Raw genomic sequence first — 14,949 nt, 5'->3', positions numbered from 1 at the left:
GCTGGAATACTGTGACACGATCATGGCTCACTACAGCCTCCATGTCCCAGGCTGGAGCAGTTCTCTCACCTCAGCCTCCTGAGTAGCTGGAACCACAGAACCACAGGTACATGCCACCACATCCTCAGCCCCGTGAGTAGCTGGGGCTACCGTGCATACCACCACCACACTACGTTTTTTGGCTATTTTTTTTTTTTGAAATAAAGATGGGGTCCCATCTCACTCTGTTGCCCAGGCTGATCTTGAACTCCTGGGCTCAAGCAGTCCTCCCACCTCAGCCTCTCAAAGTGCTGGGATTACAGGCATGCCATCACACCCAGCCCTGCTTGTTTTAAAAAGGGACCTTTTTTTTTCTTAATAGAAAAAAATGAAACAGAGCCAAAAGCTTTTTTTTTTCTTTCCTTCAATGAAAGCCTCTCATTTTGAAAAGACATGTTTTTCTTCAAGCAACAAAGGTGGCAGAGGAAATTCCTCAACTTTCTCAACAAGTCATGTAATGTTACACTGGCCTCCATAAAGCACCGATTAAGAAAGCTAAAGAATAAGATGTTGCATTTCTTTTAAAATAATTTAAAATATATTAAATTTTCCTAAGGCAGGTTTTGTTTGAATGAGGTGTCTTGATTAGATAACTACATGCCACTGAAGGAGAACAGTACTTTTAAGGAGCTATTTTTGTTTCGCAGTAGAGTTGAAACCAGCTGATTAATCCAATGAAGTTAAACAGCAGAGACAGATCTCGTACATAAAAGTATCAGCTAAAGTCATGACTACACCAAGTCTTTACACAATTAAGACATCTTTGCAACTGTTCAATTTAAGTACTACGGTTATTAGATAATCGAGAAAAACACAGTTGTACCTTAACATCTGTTGAGGTCTGGCCAAAACTATTGCGAAAATACAAATAAATATGATGATGATAAATGGCCACTGATAACTCAGTAGCCATCTGAATAGTCATGCAGTTTAAGAATACATCCTTGTATAATCTGACATACAATTTTGTCATCTCCTGCACATGCACACCATTGTTAAAAAAAAAAAAAAAAAGCCAGTAATAGTGTCTGGATCAGTCAGGAGCACGGCCTCTGATTCCCCTGTAATTTAGTTAAGCTTAATTAATACCTCATATCAAATGGCTCCAGGAAAGCTGTCCTGCAGGTCAGAAGGGAGCCCAAGAAGAAAAGCACTTGGCCAATGTCGAAGCAACTCTGACCACAGCAGGAGAGAACTTGAACCAATGCTACCACTGCATCAGTAACACAAGGATAAGTACTAGGCAGAAGCCATCCTTCCCAGTGGAGGGAGTGTGAGCTGCTCTGCCACTAGAGAGGCTCTGGAGGCCTACTTACTTGTATAATCAAAACATCAGTAACTGCACTTTGAATCAAAATGACTAGAAAGAGTTCAACACTTGCTGTTCGTAACTGGACTGAAGATTTAAGGTAATGCTCTGTTGCCATGCAAGTGGAATCTCTTCCTCTAAGACTGACTTTCACATGCCAGGGAGAGAAAGATCCATGACTAGTACACTGGAATCCGGTTTTGCTACATTCTATTCACAATCCCGAAGAAATGCTATTTGAATCCAAGACCAGATGTTTGGCCCATTACTCCAGCACCTCCCTTTGACAGGACCATCTACCCTGCTACAAAGAAACACAAGATGTGGCATTGCTTAAAAAGTCCTGTATGTGAGGAACTCTTTCATTTTCTTGGGGATTGGCAGTGCTAGGACTTGGTAAGTTGTTAGGAAACTTCGAAGGGCTTTCCGGCATAAGTGCTTCAGTGAGGACAGCACCCTAGGAGCTGTCCAGAACTGGACGTGGCCATCTCTTGTCCTGAAATGAAACAAACCGATGCTGTGTTAAGACAGAGCTTGGATGTTCATGTTTTCATGAGGATGGATACTCAAGTTTCTGTTTTGACTAGAAAGAGCAGGAGTCTTCAAAGAGTGAAATGTAACCCTGACCGTGGAAATGGATGTAAAAGTTGTGGTGCTGAATAATTAAGGCTGCTGATAGGATTAGAAAAACTCAAGACACCTTTGATACCAAAGTGCTCTCTCTCCGCACAGCCCTTTCTAAATCTGACCACAGTTAGTTCAAAAGTAATAGGAGGAAGAGTGCCACCTACTGAATTATAGATGTTACCTGTAAAGTGGTCTTTTAGCCCTAAATGGTTTCCCATATATTATGCATCATCTCAATTTTATTCTCCCTTGTGAACTTGGCCCATTAGGTGGCATGACTTACAGGTCTTTAATTACATTTAGGTTAAATATTCAGAGAAAATGGTACACTATATTAGCAAAATCGATCATTTGAGTTTTATATAATCTTGAATTGCCTTAAAGGTTTCCTCATAGGCAAGAAAATTCTAGATGGTTTCTTTCCTTAAAAAGCTCCATGGTATACTCAGCAGAAACCACCACCCATCTGTTCAGCTAACAAATACATACCCTGTGGCAATGACTCCACCATGTGGAAAAAATGTGCAGCAAAGACCATTGGTCATAGGAGCAAATGCAATGGGAGTTTTCAGTTCCAGGGCCCAGATCCTGAGGAGTCTGGATGGGGAGAGAGAACATCCACACATTAGCTGACCCAGGGCAAGACCAGGAGGGCCTTGCTGCCATTACTTGCAAGCACTTGTTCTGAGGTCACGTAAAGAGAGTTCTATTTGTTACCTGTCATCTGCCACAGTGGCAAGGTACAAGCCTTCTGGAGAGAAGCACACAGATCTCAGTGAGCTAATGTGGACATCACTGTCATCCATGGCGGGGTCAACCTGGGTGTGGCTGAGAAGGAAAGAAACAGGATGGCAGGCCTGGAGTGATGGCTGCTCTCCACCCTCCATCGTCACCCCAGGCAGGAAGCCAAACTGCCGTGGCTATAAAAGGACTCAAGATGCACTTGTGTGCCCCTCGTGGAAAAGCTTGGGATTTGCACACTGGGGAAAAAAAAGGATATCTCAGAAGGCTCCAGGTGTCCTGTGGAGGGACTGAAGGGTTACTAACACTTCCTTGTGCTAATTTGCTTATGCAAAGTAGGTCAGCCCTCACTTTAATGCCACAGTAGAAACTGCAAGTCTTTTTTAGGCTAAGATACATGATAATTATAGGACTGCCTATTATTTGCTTCATAAAACAGCAGACACAAAAGGAAAAAGGAGACCAAGTTTATGAGAACATGAAACTCATTTTGGAAAGCACAGTTTCGATAAGAGGCTCTTTCTGAACTTGTTACTACAGTTATTAGTAAATGGAAATAAAGAGTCATATTGAGGCTTCATAATGCTGATTCCAAAGAAGTACACGCAGCTGCCTGAATCGGGAGACGGGAAGACACTCAAAGCTACTTGAGAGGGCTTAACTGACAAGGCATCACTTAGAAGCAATGAACCAGTCTAGGCACAGTGGCTCATGCCTGTAATTCCAGCAGTTTGGGAGACTGAGGCGGTGGATCACCTGAGGTCACGAGTTTGAGACCAGCCTGGCCAACATGGTGAAACCCCATCTCTACTAAAAATACAAAAATTAGCCGGGCCTGGTGGCACACGCCTGTAGTCCCAGCTACTCAGGAGCCTGAGGCAGGAGAATCGCTTGAACCTGGGATGTGGAGGCTGCAGTGATCCAAGATTACGCCACTGCCCTCCAACCTGGGTGACAGAGCGAGACTCCATCTCAAAAGAAAAAGAGACCCACTGTGCCTTTTTATCCAGCTTTTCCCCCTCCCATGTCCCAGACTCTAAAAGAGACATGTCTAATCCCAGGCAGGTTCCTCATCAGTCCCCCCACAAAAAAGTCATAGCAGGATTCAGTCCTTACTGGAGTGACCTCAGCCTTTCGCCGGTGTAGGGGTCCCACATAATCACATTGGTATCGTAAGAAGCCGTGACAAGCAGGGCAGAGTCGGGGGAGAAGTCACAAGAGACAACACTGCTTTGATGGCCCTCTAGCTTCCGAATTAACGTGTAGGACCTCATGCTCCATAGAAAGACCTGTGGAAAGCAAGAAGTGCCTGGTTGGGGCAGAAGCGAAGTGCTTAGGACTCAAATGGAGGGAGGGAAAGGTACCACCACCAAATCTCCTGCAGGCCTTGCGGCCAGGTCAAGTTGATTCTCTATCCCTTTCCTACAGCTCTTCCAGAACCTGTCGTATAGGTTTAAATAAGGTAATTGGTCTGGATTTTTGAGGATTTAAATCAACAGACATGCTCAAGGAGCTCACTATAAGAGAGAATAAACCAGAACAGCCTTAGGAAGACCCTCGCTGAAACGCATGTGCAGAGACTTCTGAGTCTGCTTCTGAGTCCTGTTTGCCAATAGGGCAGTACGTGCTGATGAAGACCTGAGCCAAGTGCTATCTTATTCCACTGAAAAGTTGGTGGCCAGGCATGATGGCTCACGCCTGTAATCTCAGCACTTGGGGAGGCCAAGGTGGGTGGATCACATGAGGCCAGGAGTTTGAGACCAGTCTGGCCAATATGGCAAAACCCCAAGTACAAAAATTAGCCAGGCATGGTGGTGCACGCCTGTAAGCCCAGCTATTTGGGGGGTTGAGGCAGAAGAATCACTTGAGCCTGATAGGTGGAAGCTGCAGTGACCTGAGATCACGTCACTGCACTCCAGCTTGGGCGAAAGAGTAAGACTGTCTCCAGTTTTTTTTTTAAAGGGTCAGAAGTGAAATCTGCGGCCACCCCACAAAGTAGTGGCAGCCTGTCAAGGCATTTTACACCCCCCACCTTGTGTATGGAACCATGGAAATCTGTCCCAAGACTGTGCCTATGACCTAGCTCATCACTTTAAACCTTTGTGAGAAGCATTAAGAGGATTTTATTTTCATTCCTTTAAGAAAACCCTCAGGCCAGGCATGGTGGCTCACGCCTGCAATCCCAGTACTTTGGGAGGCCGAGGTGGGTGGATCACCTGAGGTCAGGAGTTCGAGACCGGCCTGGCTAACATGGTGAAACCCCATTTCTGCTAAAAATACAAAAAATTAGCCAGGCGTGGTGGTGCGCACCTGTAATCCCAGCTACTCGGGAGGCTGAGGCAGGAGAATAGCTTGAACCCGGGAAGCAGAGGTTGCAGTGAGCTGAGATTGTGTCACTGCACTCTAGCTTGGGCAACAAGAGCAAAATTCTGTCTAAAAAAGAAAAAAAGAAAAAAAAGAAAACCCTCATAGTTCCAAACCACAAATAAATGATGAGCCACCTGGACTGTACCAAATGGTGAACTCTCAACCTTCCCTTCAGTCACCGCAAGCGGCTCAACGCGACACAAAATTCAAACAGAAACTGTTCTCAAATTGTTCTTGGATTTCTAATACCTGTTTGTTTTTTCAATTAACAGGATTTCAGGACAAAGTTCAACAAGTAACTGCACTGACATGATTTGAATTGGAAATCCAGATTAGAGAGATTCAAATTTGATGGTTCAAAGGAAATTTGGACTCACATCTGGGCTGCAACTTTTAAAATCTCAGACCCAAGAAGAAAAGAAATTTAAAAAGCAATCATTTTCCCATTTTGTAAAGGGAAACAGACCTCTGATGACAGGAGCAACCTGTTTCCAAATCCCTCCTGTCTTTGGGTTCATGTTAAAGTGCAAGTCACAAGGGAGTTTTGCAGGTGGCAGCCACGGCCCACCAGCATGCCTTTTATTGGGGTGGATTTGCGGACCATTTTGAGAACACTCACACACACCAGGCCACCACTTCAGACCTCCACGTCTCAGTGAATTAAAGCAATAATGCTGGAAACTCACCGACTTCTCTCCAGCTGCAGAGCACAGCATGCTGCAGTCTGGGGAGATGGAACAGCAGTAAACCCACTGCAGGTGGCCCGATAACACTTGAATCTGTTTACCTGGCAGAAAAAAGAAGCAAACGATGAGCCAATCCTCAAAACAACAAAGCAGGAAGACTGGAGAACTGGGAGAACTGGGGTGGTAACAGCCCCCGCCCAGTATACCTATCAGCTCCTATCAGCTGGGCCCAAGGATCCAATTTTCAATTCAGAGTAAGAAATATGACCAGATTTGTCATTTAAACACCTGTCATCTGTGAATATGATATTCTAATTCCCCACGGAAACCATTATCTATGGCTTCAACACAATCTATAAGATCAGTAAAGGCGAAGGGGTATGGTGATCACTTTTTTTTTCTGAGATGGAGTCTCGCTCTGTCTCCCAGGCTGGAATGCAGTGGCGCAATCTCAGCTCACTGCAACCTCCGCCTCCCGGGTTCAAGTGATTCTCCTGCCTCAGCCTCCTGAGTAGTTGGGATTACAGGCACGTACCACTGCGCCCAGCTAATTTTTGTAGTTTTAGTAGAGACAGGGTTTCACCATATTGGCCAGGCTGGTCTCGGACACCTGACCTCAGGTGTTGATCACTTTTTTAATATAATCTTGAATTGCCTTAAAGGTTTCCTCATTTGATAGCAGAGGATGTTCTTTTTCGGCTCCCCAACCACCTCGAGGACCCTGAAGCATCATTCCCAATTTTGAGAGAGAGTTTGTCTTCAATTCTCCCTCATTTAAACTGTAAAGGTTTCTCTGTAATCACAAGGATCCTGCTGCAGACTGTCACCCTGCCAGCCTTGCCAGGATGTCCGGATGAGCAGTGTTGTGGAGTCATTAGGGGCACACATTCTAGAGTCAGACAGCTTGGGTGTGAATCCTGACTCCCCTGCTAATTCAGCACATAACCCAGGGCGACTCACACAATGTCTCCAGCTCTTGCTTTAAAAAAAGCCCGTCCATATAGGGGATGGGTGAATAAATGGCAGTATATCTACCCCATTAATGCAGTTGGAATTAGAGACAGATTTTCCATGGGGTACCTACTGTTTAATGAAAAATGCGAGATGCAGGGGAAAATCGTGATGATATTATGATTCTATTTTTGTGAAACAATGACCCAAAAGCCATGAATGCAAATGTGTGTGCACAGGATTATATAAGCAGAGAGAAAAATATGGAAGGGTATATACTAGGCTCCTAACACGGGGTACCAGGATGCAGGGGAAGAGGGGAGGATGACGACAGCAGGGAGGGCAAGAGAGAGAACTGCGAAGGAAAGAGCCAAGCAAGAAAGAAGAAAAAAGAATTGTTATATGCCTGTACATGGTCATATATATGAATTTATTGAAGTTTATGCGGATGTATGGATCTACAAAAATTGGTACTTTTTATTTTTTATTTTTATTTATTTATTTTTTTGAGACAGGGTCTTGTTCTGTTGCCCAGGCGGGAGTGCAATGGCATGATCTCGGCTCACTGCAACCTCTGCCTCCCAGGTTCAAGTGATTCTCCTGCCTCAGCCTCCCGAGTAGCTGGAATTGCAGGCATCTGCCACCACGCCCTGCTAATTTTTATATATTTTTAGTAGAGCCAGGGTTTCACCATGTTGGCTAGGCTGGTTTCGAACTCCTGACCTCGAGTGATCTGCCTGCCTTGGCCTCCCAAAGTGCTTTAATTAATATTTTTAAAAAGTCATGGTGCCTGTAGTCCCAGCTACTCGGGAGACTGAGGCAGATCACTTGAGCCCAGGAGGCAGAGGTTGCAATAAGCTGAGATCGCAGCATTGCACTCCAGCCTGTGCAACACAGTAAGACTCTGTCTCAAAAAAAAAATAAAGGTCAATTATGGTTTCTTCAGCTGTCAAATCTCAGGGTGCTGTGAGTACTGAATAAATTAAGGCCTGTTAGGTCAGTGGGGCAGCGCCCAGCAGCTGGGAACGCAACTTTATTCCCCTCCTCTCCTTGAAAAGCTCTCATAATTGGCCTGCTCCATCCTGCCCACTCTTGGTCACTCTCACTTGGTCTTTTCTTCCAAGTCATCAAGTGATTTCCAGAGCCACGGCATGGACCTTCCTGAGATGGTGGCAAGCTGCCTTAGTACATGCATTAAGCCAGCATTTAAAAAGGCACTGCCAGCCGAGCGTGGTACCTCACACCTGTAATCCCAGCACTTCGGGAGGCTGAGGTGGGCGGATCCCTTCAGGTCAGGAGTGTAAGAACAGCCTGACCTTACCTTCATGGCAAAACCCCATCTCTACCAAAAATATGAAAAGTAGCCAGGCATGGTGGCACACACCTGTAGGAGGCTCTGTCTTTTAAATAAAAAAAAAAAAAAAAAGGCACTGCCTTGGAGAAGGTGCCCTGATCAGCAGCGTATCTTACACTGTGTGATTACAGGTTCCACTAGAGTAGGTCAGGTGCAGTGGCTCACTCACGCCTGTTATCCCAGCACTTTGGGAAGCCCAGGTGGGCGGATCACTTGAGGTCAGGAGTTCAAGACCAGCCTGGCCAACATGGTAAAACCCCGGCTCTACTAAAAATACAAAAAATTAGCCAGGTGTGGTGGCTTATGCCTGTAATTCCAGCTACTTGGGAGGCTGAGACACAAGAATCACTTGAACCCGGGAGGCGGAGGTTGCAGTGAGCTGAGATCGTGCCACTGCACTCCAGCCTGGGTGACACAGTGAGACTCCGTCTCAAGAAACAAAACAACACAACAAAAACCACCTAGAGTTATCTTTGTGATCAGATGCCTTCAGATGAGGATGCACATATACCGCCTTAGTTTGTTTGACAAGTTCCTATGGACTAAATGTGTCCCCCACACATAAAGCCCTAATCCCCAGTGTGATAGTCTTAGGAGGCAGGGCTTTTGAGAAGTCAATAGGTCATGAGGGTGAAGCCTCGGGAATGGGATTAGTGCCCTTAGAAGAAGAGACATAAAAGAGAGAGATCTCTGCCAGATGAGGATATAGAGAGAAGGTGGCTGTTTACAAACCAGAGAGCTGGTGCTCACAGACACCAAAACTACTAGCACCTCGCTCATGGACTTCCCAACCTTCAGAACTGGGAGAAATAAAGGTCTGTTGTTTAAGCCACCCAGTCTCTGGCACTGACTAAGATACAAGTTTTTGGGCTCATTGCTAAAAGAGCAGGAGAAAGGTTCCTCCCATGGCTGTGTGGAGCTGGACAGTCATAACTTGGGAGAGAGTGCCAGTGCCTTCACACCATGGGGACGAGTGGCCTCTTCATGACCCTCCTTCCAATCCCTCCCGCCCCTGATCCTCTTCATGACCCTTTACCACTGCCTCCTTCCAATCCCTCCAGCCCCTGAGCCCCATCCAGGGCTGGAGGGATTGGAAAAATGGCATTGCAATCAATTCCCCTTTCTTATGTCACTTTTTTTTTTTTTTTTTTTTTTTTTTTTTTTTTTTGAGACAGAGTCTCGCTCTGTCGCCCAGGCTGGAGTACAGTGATGCAATCTCGGCTCACTGCAACTTCCGCCTCCTGGGTTCAAGTGATTCTCCTGCCTCAGCCTCCCGAGTAGCTGGGACTACAGGCGCCCAGCACCACGCCCAGCTAATTTTTGTGGTTTTTTAGCAGAGATGGGGTTTTGCCATGTTGGCCAGGCTGGTCTTGAACTCCTGACCTCAGGTGATCCACCCGCCTTAGTCTCCCAAAGTACTGGGATTACAGGCGTGAGCCACTGTGCCTGGCCTGTTATATCACCTTTCCAGTTAAGGATCAAACCAGAGATGTATGGAATTCCTTACTGGGCCACCCCCATATATAGTTTGCTCAAGGCAGAATTTCACAAACCTGACACCCTGTAGCCTGAGAGAATTATTCTAGGCTTAGAGTCTGCTTCAAAAAGAAAGTCTAACAGGAAGCACCCAACAGGGACTTCTACATCAGTGGTTCTCAACCTGGGGAGACCTTGCCCTTCACAGGACATGGGGACTTTTTTGCTTGTCACAACTGGAGAGGATGCTACTGGCATCAAAAGAGAAGAGGCCAGGCATGCTGCTCAGCATCTTAGAATGCACAGGAGAGCCCACGACAAAGGGTTATCCAGCCCAAAATATCCATAGTGCCGATGAGAAAACCTGTTCTAGATCAAATATTTTTAACAGGGGCAATTCACCCCAAGAGGGTACAAACTAGTTCTTGGTAGCCAAAAAAAATCTTAACATTTTTTTACATACAAAGCATAGACATGCATTCAGCACATAAGCAGATATACAATAGATCTTCAATATTACAATAGCCTAAATAGACACACAGTATATGTCTGGTATCAAACTCTCTTTGGTACAGTATTATCTTTGGGGCGGGCAGGGGCAATTAGGAAAAAACTGTCTAAAAAGGCTCCTTAAGGGGCAATCACAGAAAAAAAACATCAAGAAACACTGTTTTAGATCAAAATGAAACTGGTAAAGTGGAGAAAGCAAATACAGTATTTTTGGAGTCGCCAAGTAGTTCCTTCTCTTCCCATACCGTGTTTATTCAGGTCCCAGATGCGAAGAGTCTTATCCCGTGACGCGGAGACCAAAATCAAACTGCCACTGGGTGTGAAGCTCAGATCTCTCACGACATCTTGGTGGCCGGAAAGATTCAAAAGCAGGAGCCCTGGCATGAGAGCAGGGGCACTCAGTCAGCCAGAGAGGGGGCACAAGGTGTGCCTGCCAAGCCACACCCCTCGGCCAACATGAGTGGAGCAGGGAGGCGACACAGTCAGAACATGCACCCGAGCCTCCCAGAACCCTGCGCCAGCCAGGAATGACCTACCTGTCTGCACCTCCCAGATCTTGATCTGCCCATCGTTGAGTCCCGTAGCAAGAACCAGGCAAGAGACATCGGGCACCTGGGGGTGGTGGCGTGCCCAGAGCTTCCTGCTGGGTGGGGAAGGCCACGGGCTGAAGGCCAGCCCCCAGACAATCTGACCACAGTCCAGCGTCTTCTCTTTTGGGCTGCCCCGCCCTTTCGTCTCATTTTTGCTACTGCGGCTTTTGGCTTCAAACCCTTTAGGGATGCTGGGAGAAGCAGAGATTTCTTAATGAATCTGCAATTGTTACCAAGTCTATCAACTTTTCATCCTGGGACATGTAAGACTTTTGGGGAGTGGAGGGAAGGGTCTGTCACCTAAGCTGGCATGCAGTGACACAATCATGGCTCACTCAGCCTTGACCTCCCTGCTCAACTGATCCTCCCACCTCAGCCTCCACCAAGTAGCTGGGACTACAGGCATGTGCCATTAGGCTCTGTTAACTCTGTATTTTTTGTAGCTCGGACTTTTGTCATGTTGCCCAGGCTGGTCTCGAACTCCTGAGCTCAAGTGATCTGCCCACCTTGGCCTCCCAAAGTGCTGGGATTACTGGCATAAGCCACCCCACCGGGCCATGTAAGATTTTAAATCCTAGAAACAAGCTGGCCTTTGGTGCAATTTGCTGTGACTTTTCTTTTTGTTTCTTTTTAAGAGTTGATGTAGGCCGGGCATGGTGGCTCATGCCTGTAATCCCAACACTTTGGGAGGCCAAGGCAGGTGGATCACCTGAGTTCTAGAGTTCGAGACCAGCCTGGCCAACATGGTGAAGCCCCATCTCTACTAAAAATAAAAAAAAAAGATTAGCTGGGCATAGTGGCGGGTGCCTGTAACCCCAGCTACTTGGGAGGCTGAGGCAGGAGAATTGCTTGAACCCGGGGGGCGGAGGTTGCAGTGAACCAAGATCGCACCATTGCACTCCAGCCTGAGGAACAAAGGCAAAACTCTGTCTCAAAAAAAAAAAAAAAAAAAAAAAAGAGTTGATGTAACACAGGCTATACTGGCCATGGCTCAATCTATTTGCAACAGCCCTGCAATGGGGTGACCTGCCTTGTGGGATAACTAAATCACAGATGCTCCAGGGAGTCACATGCTTGCTCAGAAAGTTCTCTCGGGTTTTGGTGAGTGGAAGGAAAAAGACACTCAGTTTTTCCCATGAGTAAGAAAGCGCAATGCAGGTTTGGAACTAGGGCAGAACTTATAGAGCCTGAATAGCCACCACTCTCCTGCCTGATGAGTTCCCTTATCTCTAGCTTAGAAATCCTCAAGGAGCTGGAAAATAAACCCCTGTCTTGCCAACACCATTTGTTTGGTACATGTTAATTTCCATCTTTACTCACTATGTTCCAACTGATTAATGAGGCTCCTTCATTTACTTACCTGATGGTAACCCGCACAAGAATCAAACAGCAAGGTAGTCAAGAGAGAAAAGGAATTCACAGGGCTGCGTAGAGGTAGCCTGTCCTGGAAGATCTCTTAACCCGACCCTCTCCTACAATTCAACTTACAGTGAAACAGGCCCAGATAAGCTAAAACATGGGGCCCTGGCTGCCACTGCGCCCAGGAAACAATGTCTCAAATGCACAAGCACTTGGCCTGCCCTGGGGTTGAGCCTGAAAACATGAAGCTTACTGTTTGCAGTACACAGCACAAAGGTCTCCATGTGACCTGACCACACTCTGGTTGGTTAAACTGAGGGAAATGGAGACGAGAAAGCTGAACGCCAGATTTGGTTCCATGAGAAATCCTAAACTCGATGCATAAGTAGTTGACAACTTTATGTATTAATTGGTGCAAAAATAATTGCACTATTTGCAATTACCACCATTACTTTTGTACCAACCCAATATTACAGATGGTAAAAACCACCATTACTTTTGCACCAACCCAATATTATAGATGTTCCCAAAAAATTCTAACTAAATCACATTTTTGTCAATTGTGTGGTGAAAGACACGAAAGAATTTTAACCAAGCTCATTCACAAAATTAGAAGGGAGGGGCCGGGCACGGTGGCTCACACCTGTAATTCCAGCAATTTGGGAGGCCGAGGTGGTGGATCACCTGAGGTCAGGAGTTCGAGACCAGCCTGACCAATATGGTGAAACCCCGTCTCTACTAAAAATACAAAAATTAGCTGGGTGTGGTGGCAGGGGCCTGGTGGCACACGTCTGTAATCCCAGCTACTCAGGAGGCTGATATGGGAGGATTGCTTGAGCCAGGAGGCGGAGGTTGCACTGAGCCAAAATCACATCACTGTACTCCAGTCTGGGTGACAGAGTCAGACCCTGTCTCAAAAAAAAAAAAAAAAAAAGGTCTACGCTCTTAGCAATTGTCAAGTGTACATTATTAATAACCACAGTCATCATGCTGTACAACAGATCTTCCAAACTTACTCTGCTTAGCTGAAACTTTATACCTTTGATCAATATCTCCCCACTCCCTATCCCACCCCCGGTAACCACCATTCTACTCTCTATTTCTATGAGTTAGACTTTTTTAGATTCTACATGTAAGTGAGATCATGCAGTATATGTCTCTCTGTGCCTAGTTCATTTCACTTAGGATGAAGTCCCTCAGGTTCACCCATGTTGTAGCAAATGACAGATTTTGTTCTTGGCAATAAAGTTGTATTGGAACGCAGTCATACGCATTTGTTTAGGTATTGTCTGAGGCTGCTTTCACACTGTGACAGTAGAGTTCGACAGTCAAGACAGAGACCTTATAGCCTACAAAGCCTAAACTATTTGCTTTATAGAAAAAGTTGGCCAGGCGCCATAGCTCATGCCTGTAATCCCAGCATTTTGGGAGGCCAAGGTGGGTGGATCACTTGAGGTCAGGAGTTTGAGGCCAGCCTGGCCAACATGGTGATACCCCGCCTCTACTAAAAATACAAAAAATTAGCCGGGCATGGTGGGGGGTGCCTATAGTCCCAGCTACTCGGGAGGCTGAAGCAGGAGAATCGCTTGAGCCCAGGAGGCAGAGGTTGCAGTGAACTGAGGTCGCACCACTGCACTCCAGCCTGGATGACAGAGCAAGACTCCATCTCAAAAAAAAAAAAGAAAGAAAAGAAAAGAAAAAGAAAAAGTTTGCCAACCTCTGGGTCTAAATGGCCAAATATAGGCTGAAACTTGTTATTCTGGCCAATCTGAATGTGACCACGAATGTCATTTCGATCGGTTGCCTCTCCACAGACTGTCCAGACCTACCTGGCTCTGGCCCTGGCACTGGCCACTGAGTTTGCTGTCACGAGAAGAAGCACTTAAGAGGCAGGCTATGGGAAGAGGTTTAAGACAGCTTGGAGCCACCAGTTAAATTTATTTTATTTCTTATAAAATCCTGATTTCTGTATTTGTTTTATTTATTTTGGTTTTTTTAGAGACAGGGTCGCTCTCTGGCACCCAGGCTGCAGTGCAGTGGTGTGACCATAGCTTACAGCAGCCTTGAACTCCAGGGCTCAAGCAGTCCTTCCACCTCAGCTTCCTGAGTAGCTGGGACTACAGGTGCATGCCACCATACCCAGCTAATTTTTTAATTTTTTGCAGAGACAGGGTCTTGCTGTGTTGCCCAGGTTAGTCACTAATTCCTGGCCTCAAGCAATCCATCCCACCTCAGCCTCCCAAAGTGCTGAGATTATAGGCGTGTGGCACCACACCTGGCCCTAATTTCTGTATTTGAATTAAGGAATACACCTGTAGCTACTTTATTCCAAAAGAATTAAGGCATATTTGTCATTTCATTTTAATATCCTAAATTTAATTTTTCTAGAACGAGATACTAAAATCTCCATTTTATGGGTTATTAACTTTCCCGGGGTCACAAAATCAGGGGCAGAACTGGAACTACGGTCTTGGGTATCCTGGCCTAATGCTTAAAAAATACTTTGAGTTTGCTAATGAATCAAGGGATGAGTTACATGAAATGCAGGGAGATCGTACCGTGGGAAAGGGCTGATGAGGCAAGACAGATTCATTGGCAGAATTTAGCTTCACTGAAGTTAAAGTTTCTAAAAACTTTATTTCGAAAAGTAGTACAATTATTTGGTTAATATCAATTATTTGCTCAATATCAAAAGCACTACATAATATGATTTTTAAAAAATGTAAAACTACCCTAACTAGAATATAAATGCCCCAAATTCTCTCTTTTAAAAGACTTTTAAAATAGCAATTGTGGGCGGGGTGTGGTGGCTACGCCTTTAGGAAGCTGAGGGAGGATCACTTGAGGCAAGGAGTTCAAGGCTGCATTGAGCTATGATCATGCCACTGTACTCCAGCCTGGGTGACGGAGTAAGACCTTGTCTCTGCCCCCCAAAAAATC

General features: G+C 45.8%; 1 protein-coding gene across 2 annotated transcripts in view; it reads right to left on the bottom strand.

The window, feature by feature from the left end:
* Positions 1–174: 174 nt before the first annotated feature.
* Positions 175–14,949, bottom strand: part of WSB2 (WD repeat and SOCS box containing 2) — a 29,024-nt gene continuing 14,249 nt past the window's right edge. For both annotated transcript variants that reach the window (XM_030938933.1, XM_010368264.2), the window contains 7 exons: positions 10,597–10,841; positions 10,306–10,437; positions 5,770–5,870; positions 3,833–4,005; positions 2,693–2,803; positions 2,465–2,572; positions 175–1,844 (listed from right to left, as the gene is read on the bottom strand). In XM_030938933.1, the coding sequence (XP_030794793.1) occupies positions 1,682–1,844; positions 2,465–2,572; positions 2,693–2,803; positions 3,833–4,005; positions 5,770–5,870; positions 10,306–10,437; positions 10,597–10,841 (1,033 nt within the window). In that variant the 3' untranslated portion in view covers positions 175–1,681. The remainder of the gene's footprint in view (positions 1,845–2,464; positions 2,573–2,692; positions 2,804–3,832; positions 4,006–5,769; positions 5,871–10,305; positions 10,438–10,596; positions 10,842–14,949) is intronic.

The sequence above is a fragment of the Rhinopithecus roxellana genome, chromosome 10, assembly GCF_007565055.1.
Source record: "Rhinopithecus roxellana isolate Shanxi Qingling chromosome 10, ASM756505v1, whole genome shotgun sequence".
NCBI classification, from domain to species: domain Eukaryota; kingdom Metazoa; phylum Chordata; class Mammalia; order Primates; family Cercopithecidae; genus Rhinopithecus; species Rhinopithecus roxellana.
The sequence above is the reverse complement of the archived record's forward strand: the minus strand, read 5'-3'. Positions and strand labels throughout refer to the sequence as shown.